The 13062-nt window shown below is 40.8% G+C and overlaps 1 protein-coding gene across 1 annotated transcript in view; it reads right to left on the bottom strand.

Moving 5' to 3' along the window:
- Positions 1–13062, bottom strand: part of NUSAP1 (nucleolar and spindle associated protein 1) — a 33298-nt gene that overhangs the window by 8660 nt on the left and 11576 nt on the right. The window contains exons 4-7 of the mRNA XM_060096640.1: positions 11961–12117; positions 6559–6660; positions 5358–5467; positions 1730–1911 (exon numbers count right to left, since the gene is read on the bottom strand). Of these exons, the coding sequence (XP_059952623.1) occupies positions 1730–1911; positions 5358–5467; positions 6559–6660; positions 11961–12117 (551 nt within the window). The remainder of the gene's footprint in view (positions 1–1729; positions 1912–5357; positions 5468–6558; positions 6661–11960; positions 12118–13062) is intronic.

The following is a 13062-nucleotide window of genomic DNA, read 5'->3' as shown; positions in this document are numbered from 1 at the left end:
TTAAAAAGCTCCCCTTCTTCCTCCTCCTCCTAGTGAGGGCAAGTTCGAGGGAACAGGAGATTGCGATGCCAAATGAGTGATGGGAGCATTTCTTCCATCTTCCTAGAAGAATGTCATTCATTTGAGTGGTACCTAAGTCCTTCTCTACTCAGAGCAAATTGCCATAAATGTTTCTCATTGATCCTCTGATGCAGAGTTTTTCTACATTTTAACATCTCTGAAATTAGAATGTGTTTTACAATTGGTAACACATCAAAGTTAGTCGGCAGTGCCTTTTCTTAGTGGTTCATAAAATAATGGTGAGTCTTCAGTGGATGGTATCTTAGATTCAATGAAAATCCAGTAATGACAGACATAAATAAATACACATAGGGTTGGTGGTGGTGGGTTAACAGAAGGGAACTTCTGGACTTACAACTAAAGATTTGATGGTGATCCTGAATCAACATCTAAAATTATTACCAAAGACTACAACAGAGTTAAGAAAATTAGGTGTGGTAGGAAAAGTGCTACTAATTCCAGGCTGCTGTGTACCCTGCATGAAGCAAGGACTAGCCCCTGACCATGGTGTTCTTAACTATTAATAAATACAATCAGAACTGCCAAGTACAGGTACCTCATATTCCAGGCTAACTCAATAAGAATTCCAAATTCAAGGGCATTTTTCAGTTTTTAAAAACTATGTCAGATAATCGCACGTGTTGGGGAAGTGTTACCATGCACCAGTTCTGTTAGATGCTGCAAACGCCCTTAAAAAAGGAGCGAATCAAATTTCGGTATTAAGAGAAAGGAGCCTGAAGATCTTCATCTGTGGGGACAGTCACAGTTGAGGGCTAACCTGATGTCAGGAAAGGCACAAGCAAAGAAAACAGGGATCAATGAGCATGAGATGGCTATGCTACTGCAGTACCCAGTGGGTTACAATGTTCATAGTTTAGGATGAGTCAATTCTTTAGCTCACTACATTGGGAGATTAGGAATTTAGCTTCAACTTTATATTTACATCAACGGAAAAATTTCTATTTACACATCTTTGCAGACATACATTAAATTAATAAGGTAAAATATCCATATAGATCTTATTTTCTATCTTTACTTATGAATCAAATGTGAGCTTAGGGGGACTTCTCTGGTGGCACAGTGGTTAAGAATCCGCCTGCCAATGCAGGGGACACAGGTTCGAGCCCTGGTCCGGGAAGTTCCCACATGCCACAGAGCAACTAAGCCCGTGCGCCACAGTTACTAAGGCTGCGCAATGGGGCCCGCGAGCCACAACTGTTGAGCCTGTGTGCCACAACTACTGAAGCCCGTGCACCTCAAGCCCGTGCGCCACAACAAGAGAAGCCACTGCAATGAGAAGCCCGTGCACCACAAGGAAGAGTAGCCCCCGCTCACCGCAACTAGAGAAAGCCCGGGTGCAGCAATGAAGACCCAACGCAGCCAAAAAATAAATAAATTAAAAAACCAAAACAAAATGAATAAAAAGGTAGTGTTTAAAAAAAAAACCCGCGAGCTTAGGGAAGGTGGACAAAACAAGAAAATCAAACACAAATTTAAGGGGAAAAAAGTAACTTATAAATAAAAACCGTTTGCTGATCTTTCTCTCTATTCCGATCCTTTCTCCTTTTTCATCAACGCTAAAACACTTGCTGTGGTCCACCTGAGATGTATTAGAAGCAGTAAAGCTTTGAGCCCTCGCCCTTGGCTCCATTTTGGAGCTCTTCTTTACCTGACGTTCATCTTAGTCGCTGAGAGCGCGGAGCGCTTGGCCAGCCCCTTCACACACAAGGTACTACGGCCTGCGTGGGGCCGGCCTTGTGAGCCCCGTTGGCCGGCGGGGGTACAAGCCACAGAGAGTCTTTCTCGGGGAGGAACTGGAGTTGCCGCCACTCCCTTAGTGCCGGGCTGCTTCTGAAGAAAGGGAAACGCACCACATTAAAGCTGGCCTCTGAGACAGTACTGTCTGGGCAAAGTGCAGCAGAGTGCCCCCATTTATCCCGTTTCATCGCCACTTTTAACCCCGTCATCCTTCCTTCCCCACTACCTCACCCTACCCTACCTGCCTGGCAGGCTGAGCAGTTCCCTGCACCTGTGTTGCTATGGTGACTCTGATTGAAGAGAAACTTCTGGTTGTGCTGAGTAACGTGTTACAGAAAGCCTTTCCCAGCTACCATGTCCCCAGGTATTTTCTAACTAGAGAAAGCAGGTGGCTAAACAGTCAGCCATGGCCAGAAAGGGAGGATAAATCGGTTCTCTCGGAAAGATGGTTCCTTTGAGAGCATGATATGCAGTTTATTAAATACAAACTCAAAGAGAAACCTACTATGTAAAAAGCTTATGGAATCTACAAATAATTCCTCCCCTACCCACCCCTGGCTCCCCAATAGCTTTTTAAAGTTCTTTTTAAAAAAACCTAAAGAAAAGAAAGAAGGGAGGAAGGGAAATGCTGTCTTTGAATGAAATGGCAGGGAAGGGTTCCGCTTATGTTATCTTTTTTTAGATACTGTCAAAGCACAAAGAATGACTGAATGTTTTACTATCATTAGTCTAAGCTCTGTTGCAAGCAGAAGAAATCTAACTTCACTGACAGCAGAGATAGGACTATTAAAATTGACAATGTAAAGCCAAAAGACATAAAAATTCTGATTATATCCTATGAAATAATACAAGAAACTAGAGAATTATGTTAACTTCTCATTTCGACATACGAGCAGAAGAGATTCTCATGTTGTGAGACAAATTTAAAACCAAAGTATTTGGTAAATACATATCTTTACTATAAGCTGAAAACTCAGGTTAGATGTATTAAGTATGCTGTTATATTTAACCACAACTTTTATATCTTCTTCTGTCTTTCCCCTAAAATTCCCACTTTCCAGTTCACCTGGTGACAGAATCACCAACTCTACACCTTTGCTTGAGCAACTTATGTTTAAATGATTCTACTCGCACTGAATACCAATCTTTCTGACTTTTCAGGTAGAATATTATGCCGCAGACTCTAGTAGCACTAATTTATTTTGTTTGCAGTGTATCTAATCAATTCCTTCCTTTCTTTTAGCAAAAAAAATCCTGTTTTAACAAAGCAAAGAGCTCAATCATACCATACATAAAAATAAAAATGTGGGTTAAGGAGTAAACATAGGGAAAAATAATAAAAGCAGTAAAAATAAATATAAGCATATTTTTATGATCTTGGGACAGAGAGAGCAAGACAAAACCCTCAGTTTTAGAAGGAAAAGCTGGATAGTTGGATAAAACAATAAAACCTTCCACAAGGTAAGACACCGTTAAGACAAACTGTGGGAAAGTATTTAGAACATATAATACATAATATATGTCATTAATATAGATAAGTGGCTCATAAATCAGCAAAAATTAAGAAAAAGCAAATTCACAGCAAAACCATCAATGAACACATATAAAGATTTGTAACATAAACATGTAACATGTAATGATCAGAGAAATGCAAATTCAATTGGGATTTTGTCATATACTGTCAAAGATCAAAAAATTTGATCATTCCTACTGTTAGCCAAGTAAACAGTCAACTCGGGGCACAAGGTTTCAGATCATTGCAGAGGGGAGCCATTTGGCAACTAACTCAATCAGGTTTCCATCCTCTAATCATGAAAGGAGAGATTGGTCACAGCCAGGATGATTCTCTCTAGATCTCTGCTCATTTCTTATTGTCCATCACTCTCCAAATGACCAATCCCCAAACAAGTCAACCATCAAGAAAACCATATTAGCTATGATGAAGTCACTGTAATTGTTTTTTATTCTCTAGTCTCCTAACAGATCATACCAAATAACCCATTTGATTGGCCAATTCCTTAAACAGTGGCGCTGGGGTGGGATTTTAGAACTAAACTCATTCAGATGGGGCTATCAACTAAAAAACAACATAAGCTACTCATTTATTCAACACATCTTCAAGGCTACACTCAAGTTGATGGTTGAAGCAGTTGTTCTGCCCTTAACTTTTACATGGAAATTAATTCATCCATATTATGTAGTACAGAAAGCTTGACTTTCAATCAAGTACTTAAGTAGACTCAGCTTCATGGTAAGGAGAACGAGTGGCCCTCCTTACAGGCATATTTGCGGCTAGCTCATGCCTATGCAGAAAAAGAAGCTAACTGTCTACTTTCTGTAAAGCATCAGCAGGACACCCTCCCCCGCTCCTCTGGGATGGGCCTCTCGTCCCAATATTCAGCTGTGAATGTTGTGATACTTAGTCCTTGCTAATAGTTAAGAGTCTTCTTATGGACATACTGAATCTCTTCCCTGGATTGTCCACCCATGTTGTTAGATCACTATCAAGGAATGGAGATGTTTAATGCCATGACTGTTTGCTAGAAGGTTGTTAACAGTGTCTTCAACTGTGGTAACAGTGGTTTTATAAATGTTCAAGTGAACATTTATTATCCAAGATTAAGCTTCTAAGAACCGTATGTTTTTTTGTTTTTTAATTATTTAGAACTTATTACCCAGTGCATTTCCCCATTGGCACTGGTATCAGAAAACTCAAAACTCAACTGAGTGACTGATATATTAGTCACTGTGCCGGTTAACAGTGCTCATTTTCTGCCCCTTTTAAGCCAGCTTTATACTGTTTTGTGTTGTGTGTAAACTGCCTCAAATTCTTTGAGAAATAGGCAGGTTATTATGTATTATTAAATTCAAAAATGTTTCCCATCGATCTTTGTGGCACCCCTTTAACACCAAATACCACGTAAGACAGGAACATCAACTTCCTAGGATGTTATTTACTCACTACTCTGCTGCTAACTCAGCCTCGGGGTTGACTTTACCTTCTCTTACTCGAAGCTGCTTGAGTCCAGCAGGACCTGGCCTGATGGCCCCCCACCCAGGGAGTTCAGTTATGACAGGAAGCCTTTAAATTAGCAACTGCTAGTCACTCATTTTCCCTTTAGGTCAGAGACAGGGAAAGATGGCTTCAGCCATGTATCAGTCCTTCCCCAACAAAAGTGATAGGCACAGTGTCTAAATGTGGAAAACAGAACAACTTATTGCTACTTTGGAGTTCTTCCTTTTTTTCCCTTTTTTTACTGTTTACTTTTTAAATTTTTTTATTACAAATTTTTAAATGTTTTATTTTTTTAACTTTATTTTTTACAGAATTCTTTTTCATAGTGAAGATTCACTGCTTTATCTGGAGGGTTTTGAAAACTCTCAAAAACAAATTTAAAATAATAAAAATACATTAGACTCAAACAAATCCATTCCACTAGTAGAATAATAGCTAATTGTATTAACCATGGTATATACACAGTATCAACATTAAAATCAAACAGCTTAGTGGCATTAAGAACATAATTTTATCAGCATACCTTCAGTTCATTAAATGAATTGTGTTCTTCAAAATGTTTCTTTTTTCTCTCAACATATTGATCAATAGACTCCATTTCCTTAAAACGAGCCTCATGAAGCTTCTTAAAATCTAGAATATTTCCCCAAATATGACAATTAACAACAAGACAAAATCCATTTATTCACCTTCCCTATGTTTTTCTGTTAACTCTTATTCTTGTCTCGGCATCCCTGACATTCAACTTCAGCATCATCTTTGCTAAAATTTTAGTTTCAAAACATTTAGGTTTTAGAAAGTCAGGGGCAAAGCATATTCACCTTATAAGCTATCAAACACTGACCATCTCTCCATTGTCCATTTCACTGCTGACTAACATCTTAGTTTAGTCCAGAGGATAAGAAAAGATTAACAGATTTGTCCTCTCCCCTCACCAATTAATTAATGGCCTTTACTTAATCATAAATTTGACATTTAATAATGCTAAGAAAGATCTATGCAAAGGATTGGTAAACTTTCTGTAAACGGGCAGACAGTAAATATTTTAGGCTTGGCGGTCACATACACTGTGGTCTCTGTCTCATATTCTTTCTTTTATACAACACTTTACAAATGTAGAAACCGTTCTTAGCTCAAGGGCTATAAGACAGGCCAAGATGGACAATAGTTTGCTGACTCCTGCTCTGTATTATTCTAACTAATTATATTCTAATTAAGTATAATTGTTAGAATTTCTCAAATATGCTAAGCAGCATTTTAAGTAATCTAAACACATAGCACAGTCAACATTCTATGTGCCAGGCAATAAAGAGAATTACATGTCCAGAAATGGAGTCCCTTAGACTTATTACTAAAAATAATAAGTTTTTACAAGGTAGACATTGTGCCAAGTACTTGATACACATTAATTCTCAGATATTTCTTGAATACTTGCTACAGGCTAGCTGCCCTGCTAGGTAATCAGAAGTGGAAAACAGTCTTAATTAATCCATGTATTAACCTGATGAAATAGGTAGATTAATTATTCCCACTTTAAACTGAGGACGTGGGTTTACTGGGGATAAATAAGTTTCCCAAGGTCTCACAGGTAGAAAATGAGGGAACGAGGGCGCAAACCCCAATGCCAGTGTCTGAGCCTTCGGCTGTCACAGTGCACTGCCTCTCCAGCGTCAGCCTGAAGGGGGCCAACCACCACTTTATGTTTCTTTGTGTGCAAAACTTACTTGGAGTAGTGCTTGCAGTTCTTTTATTTTTTCCAGGTTTGGAAAGCCCATCTGTGTAGAGAGACTTCTTTCTTTCTGAAGGTATCTTTGGACCTTCATTACCTGAATCCAAGGATACAGAACTAATGAAAGACTTCCAAAAATTATTCCCATTAAGAAATGTAAGTTAACGTGGAGCATATTCATGTGATAGGCCTCTGCCAAGGTGTGGCAGAGACGGCGCAAGGAGCACAAAGCATTAGTTACGGCATCACCACAATTTTAGCTCGTATTTCAAGTAGACAGACATTTTATGCTTCTTGTATAGACGTTTTTAAATTTCTGTATGTTTATAAAACTCTTTTCCAGAGCTTTTGCTATGAACATGACTAGCTGTTTTAAGGAGGATGATAAAAGTCACACAATCCCACCAGCCTAAGAAACACTATTATCATTTTGGCTATTATTATATTTATTATATTTTCTCAGGTCCTTTGCTTCTATATTTGTTTTACTTTTGTTCTTTAAATCCAGTTAAAGCCATCACGTATATAAGGGTTGCTATTTCCGCCTACTTATCTCCCACATTCTAGTATCTTTTTCAACTTAAGGCAAAATCTACTAAAAACTGTGCAAGTGGGTTTTCAAGAAATGCTACTTATAAAGTCACTCATCCTTAAGGTTTCCCAATGCATCCATAAAACAAGGCAAAAGAATGACTGGATAGAGCAGAGGGGCTATAGGGCTTTTGCTTGGACCTTGGCCATGAAATAGGATATTTAAAGAGTCACAGTCATTCCTCACAAGATACTTACTACAAATGGAAATATAATAACTATTACAAAGGAGCAACCTAGCAGACACCACCATAACCAGGTGATGCAAGTTGACAAGACTAGTCATAGGACAAACCAACATCTGAGCCCTCTGGGGTGCTGAATGAGGAGGACACAGCCCTAGTTTGTGGGATTCCTGCCAATAGTGCATGATCTGAATCTAACCATCACCAACATTAGACAAACCAAGTCAGAGGACCCAAGAAACTGGCCTGTATTTAAAAAAGGTCAATGCGCTAGAAGACAAAGGAAGGCTGAGGAACTGTTCCAGACTAAAGTAGGTTAAAGAGACACGGCAGGACTTCCCTGGTGGTGCAGTGGTTAAGAATTTGCCTGCCAATGCAGGAGACACGGGTTCGAGCCCTGGTCTGGGAAGATCCCACATGCTGCGGAGCAACTAAGCCCACGTGCCACAACTACTGAGCCTGCGCTCTAGAGCCCGTGAGCCACAACTACTGAGCCCGCGTGCCACAACTACTGAAGCCCGCACGCCTAGAGCCTGTGCTCCGCAACGAGAAGCAACCGCAATGAGAAGCCTGCGCACGGCAACAAAGAGTAGTCTCTGCTCGCCGCAACTAGAGAAAGCCTGTGTGCAGCAACGAAGACCCCACGCAGCCAAAAATTAAAAAATGTATACATAAATAAATTTATTTTAAAAAAAGGAGAGACATGGCAATGAAATGCAAAGAATGAATCGAGATTTGCCTTTGTTTTAAGGGATATTGCTGGGATGAAATCTAGATAAGGTCTGTCTACAGGTTACTTAGCAGGTCTCACACTTTCTAGCCTCAGGATCCCTTTGTACTCTCAAAAATTACTGAGGGGGCTTCCCTGGTGGCGCAGTGGTTGAGAGTCCGCCTGCCGATGCAGGGGACATGGGTTCGTGCCCTGGTCCAGGAAGATCCCACATGCCGCGGAGCGGCTGGGCCCATGAGCCATGGCCGCGGAGCCTGCGCGTCCGGAGCCTGTGCTCCGCAACGGGAGAGGCCACAACAGTGAGAGGCCCGCGTACAGCAAAAAAAAAAAAAAAAAAAAAAAAAAAATTACTGAGGACCCCAAAGAATTTTTGTTCATGTACGTTATATCAGTATGTGTCATATTAGATATTAAAACTAAGACATTAAAAAATATTTGATTCACTAAAAATATACCCACTATACGTTAACATAAAAAATTTATGAAAAATGGCTAAAATTTCTAAATCAAAAAAGTGAGTAGAGTGTTTTTTGTTTTTGTTTTTACAATTTCTTTATCATCTGACAATAAAAGGCAGCTGGATTCTCTTTTCTTCTGTATACATATGTTGTGATATATTGTTTTGATTGAAGTAATATATGAAAACAAATTTTGTCATATACAGCTATGTGGTTGAAAGTGAAGAGTATTTTAATAGCCTTTTCAGATAATTGTGGATATTCTTCTTTGATACTATACCAAACCTTGACAAGTGGTTGTTTCTCAGAGGTTAGTTGTAATGCGGAATATGAAGAAACCCTATCAGTGAACTTTCTGCTCTCTGTACATTTGTGAGAAAACGTCCTGATGTTTTAAGAAACACACAAATATTTAGGGGTAAACGGGCACATATCTGAAACACTCTCAAACAGTTCAGGAAAAAAATGTATATAACACATATACGTACGTAGATATGTATATAAATATAAATAGAGAGGAGGATAAAGCAAATACGGCAAAATATTAACATTTGAGAAATCTAGGTGAACGAGATATAGGAACTCTTGGTACTATTCTTACAACTTTAAGTCTGGAATTATGTCAAAGTTTAAAAAATTCCTCTCACCAGAAACTGCATGATCAGATTTTTCTCCTTCAAACAGCCTGTGCGCTTCATTGGGCAAACCTGACTTAAAGGGTCCACCCTCATTTTTCCCATGCCTTCAAAACTGGGTCCTAGAGGTAAGTCTTCTTGACAACATGATTGGTGGAATAATAGATATTTTAAATTCCACCCCCACTTCTGATTCTGTTATATTTCTTTACATTCCCCTCGTCTCAGGATTTCAAAATGGGTTTATGAGGCATATGCATCAAAATTACCTGGGGATACTTATTAAATCTGCAGAATTCCAGGCTCACCTCAGACCTACAAATCAGAACATCTACCTTCTTTAACTTTCTAGATTTAGTAAGACATTCAAAATTCTGGGGAAACTGGGAGGGCACAGCATTAGAAATTCTGCATTTAACTGCTTGGTGGACATGAGTGGATCATCTTCTCTCCCAATCCCCTCAGGCAAGCCTCAGGTCCCAGAGAGATGTGCTGGGGGAAATGAACACTGAGACACTGTTGCAACTGGCAGGCTTCCTGAGGGATGAAATCAGAAAGCACCAAGTCCTGTTAGGCATAGGGGAACTGAAGTTTTCAGGCCTTACTGAAACAAATTTTTGGTTGAGAAAGTTTAGGGAAGAGGTTTTTAGGAAGTTAGAGACTAAGTAAAATATACATTTATCATAATAAAATGGCCACACCCCTGGGAAGGTAGACTCTGCAGATCCTTTTTAACTGTCCTACTTGAAGGGGCTAACAGGTCTTTGTACCTGTCTCTGGAGCAGGCCAGAAGGAGCTAATTGGCAGAATGAGCCAGGCTCTCTCCTCATCCTGCCTTAAACTTTCCAGCTACCACTCATATTCTGCTTTCTACACGGTTATTAAAGGTGACCTGATGGCCTACTGTATTTGGTTCTAACTTGTGCTTTCATTGCTGAACCCTTAGAAGTTCTACATAATGGTGTAACGGGTTGAACTGTTTCCCCAAAAGAGATATGCTGAATGAAGTCTTAACCTCTAATAATTGTGATCTGGGCTTCCCTGGTGGCGCAGTGGTTAAGAATCCGCCTGCCAATGCAGGGAACACGGGTTTGAGCCCTGGTCCGGGAAGATCCCACATGCCGTGGAGCAACTAAGCCCATGTGCCACAACTACTGAGCCTGTGCTCTAGAGCCCGCAAGCCACAACTACTGAAGCCTGCACGCCTAGAGCCTGTGCTCCGCCACAAGAGAAGCCACTGCAATGAGAAGGCCGGGCACCACAACGAAGAGCCGCAACTAGAGAAAGCCCGCGAGCAGCAACAAAGACCCAACTCAGCCAAACATAAATAAATAATTAATTAAAAAAAATAATAATAATAATTGTGATCTGACCTTATTTGGAAAGGGTCTTTGTAGAAGTAATCAACTTAAACCAAGGTCATTAGGATGGACCTAATCCAATATAACTGGTGTCCTTTTAAGAAAACCATGTAAAGAAAAAGACACACAGGAACTTCCCTGGTGGTCCAGTGGTTAAGAATCCGCCTTCCAATGCAGGGGACTCAGGTTTGATCCCTGGTCAGGGAACTAAGATCCCATATGCCGTGGGGCAACTAAGCCCATGTGCTGCAACTACTGAGCCCATGAGCTCTAGAGCACGCACACCACAACTAGAGAGTCCGTGTGCCACAACTAGAGAGCCCACGCGCCACAACTAGAGACAAGCCCACGCACCGCAAGAAAGATCCCACGTGCCGCAACTAAGACTGGACACAGCCAAATAAATAAATAAATAAATAAATAAATAGGGACTTCCCTGGTGGTGAAGTGGTTAAGAACCTGCCTGCCAATGCAGGGGACATGGGTTCGAGCCCTGGTCTGGGAAGATTCCACATGCCATGGAGCAACTAAGCCTGTGCGCCACAACTACTGAGCCTTCGCTCTAGAGCTCACAAGCCACAACTACTGAGCCCACATGCCAGAACAATTGAGGCCCATGGGCCTAGAGCCATGCTCCACAGCAAGAGAAGCCACCGTAATGAGAAGCACGCACACCCCAAGGAAGAGTAGCCCCTGCTCGCCGCAACAAAGACCCAATGCAGCCATAAATAAATAAATGAATGAATGAATGAATGAATATTTTTTTTTAAAAAAAGAAAGAAAGAAAAAGACACACAGAGAGACTGCCACACGATGAGGAGGCAGAGATTTAGCTGCAAGCCAAGGTCTACAGCCACCACTGAAGGTGCAAAGGGGCCAGGAAAGATTCTCCCCAGAATCTTGGAAGAAGGTGGCCCTACCGACACCCTGATTTTAGACTCCAGCCTCCAGAACCGTGAGAGAATAAATTTTTTTTCTTTTTTTGGCCGCACCGTGCGGCTTTCAGGATTTTAGTTCCCCGACCAGGGACTAAACTCGTGTCCCAGCAGTGAAAGCGCCGAGTCCTAACCACTGGACTGCCAGGGAATTCCCAAATTTCTGTTGTTTTAAGTTGCCCAGTTTATGGCACTTTGTTATGGCAGTCCTAGGAAACTAATGCACGTGGTTACCCTAGCAACTCTGGATTTTTAAAAAGTTACTTGGGGGCTTCCCTGGTGGCGCAGTGGTTAAGAGTCCGCCTGCCGATGCAGGGGACACGGGTTCGTGCCCCAGTCCAGGAAGATCCCACATGCCGCGGAGCGGCTGGGCCCGTGAGCCATGGCCGCTGGGCCTGCACATCCGGAGCCTGTGCTCCGCAACGGGAGAGGCCACAACAGTGAGAGGCCCGCGTACCGCAAAAAAAGAGAAAAAAAAAAAAAAAAAAGTTACTTGGCATACCATTTATTCCACTTTTTCCTGAGGGCACTGCATTCTCATCTTGACTCTTGTTTGGTAGAGAAGGAGCTTCTGCAGCAGTTCTGAGAGCCTGCTTTTCATGCTTTTCTTCATTCTGGAATTCAGTAGGATCACATACTTTTATCTCTGAATGATCCTGCTACAAATTTTAAAAGAAAATAAATGATTTCAGTAACAAATAAGGAATCACACTTGAAAATTGCTAAGAGTAGATCTGAAAAGTTCTCATCACAAGAAAAAAACTGTAACTACGTGAGGTGTTAACTAGACTTATTGTATATATATTGTGAAATGATCGCCACAAATATTGAATCATTACATTGTACACCTGAAACTGATAGGATGTTACATGTGAATTATATCTCAATTTAAAAACATATCATTAAAAACATTGCTTATAGTCAGACATAAAGAAAGAAAAAAGTAATCACTGCCTTCCAAAGATAGGAACCAAATTGAGGAGGAAAATGAATTAAAGAAAGAAAAGTAGGAGACCAAGCTTTTTTGAGTGGCAGATTTGGTTCTCTGCCTCACCAAATGTCATGAGAACATGCATCTGGGAATAGTAGAGACTAGGGACCACTGGAAGGCATACATGGCAGAGGTTGCTCTCCTAGGGAGGAGAAACTAACACTGAGAGACCTAGACAAGCTAATGACTAAGGGACTACATAAAGCTAGAAAATAAAAATTAGGACCATCTTGTAAAAGTTACATTTGAATGAAAGGATAATAAAATCAGAGTCCTCTCAGAGCAAGTGGGAGAAGCCCCCGGAATCACGTGACCACACTGTTCAAAGACTAAGCTCAGCTGATCACCAGGCCCGGGACAAGATAGGAAGGAGGAAAAATAAAAAATCATATTTGATGTTGGTATCTCTTTCCTTCTTACTTACTACACCTCACTTAAGTAAACACTCAATGAATGTTCATATTATTCAACAAACATTTAATTTGTGCTTAATACTTACTAAGTGCTTCCCGAGTGCCAGTGCCTGGGGTGTGATGAGGCCAGACTCAGGTTTGCGCTTTCATGGAGCTCACAACAGTGTTTGCCACCACCCGATATCATAAGGGAATTAAGA

The sequence above is a fragment of the Mesoplodon densirostris genome, chromosome 4, assembly GCF_025265405.1.
Source record: "Mesoplodon densirostris isolate mMesDen1 chromosome 4, mMesDen1 primary haplotype, whole genome shotgun sequence".
In the NCBI taxonomy this organism is placed as follows: Eukaryota; Metazoa; Chordata; class Mammalia; order Artiodactyla; family Ziphiidae; genus Mesoplodon; species Mesoplodon densirostris.
This window is presented reverse-complemented; position numbering and strand designations above follow the sequence as displayed.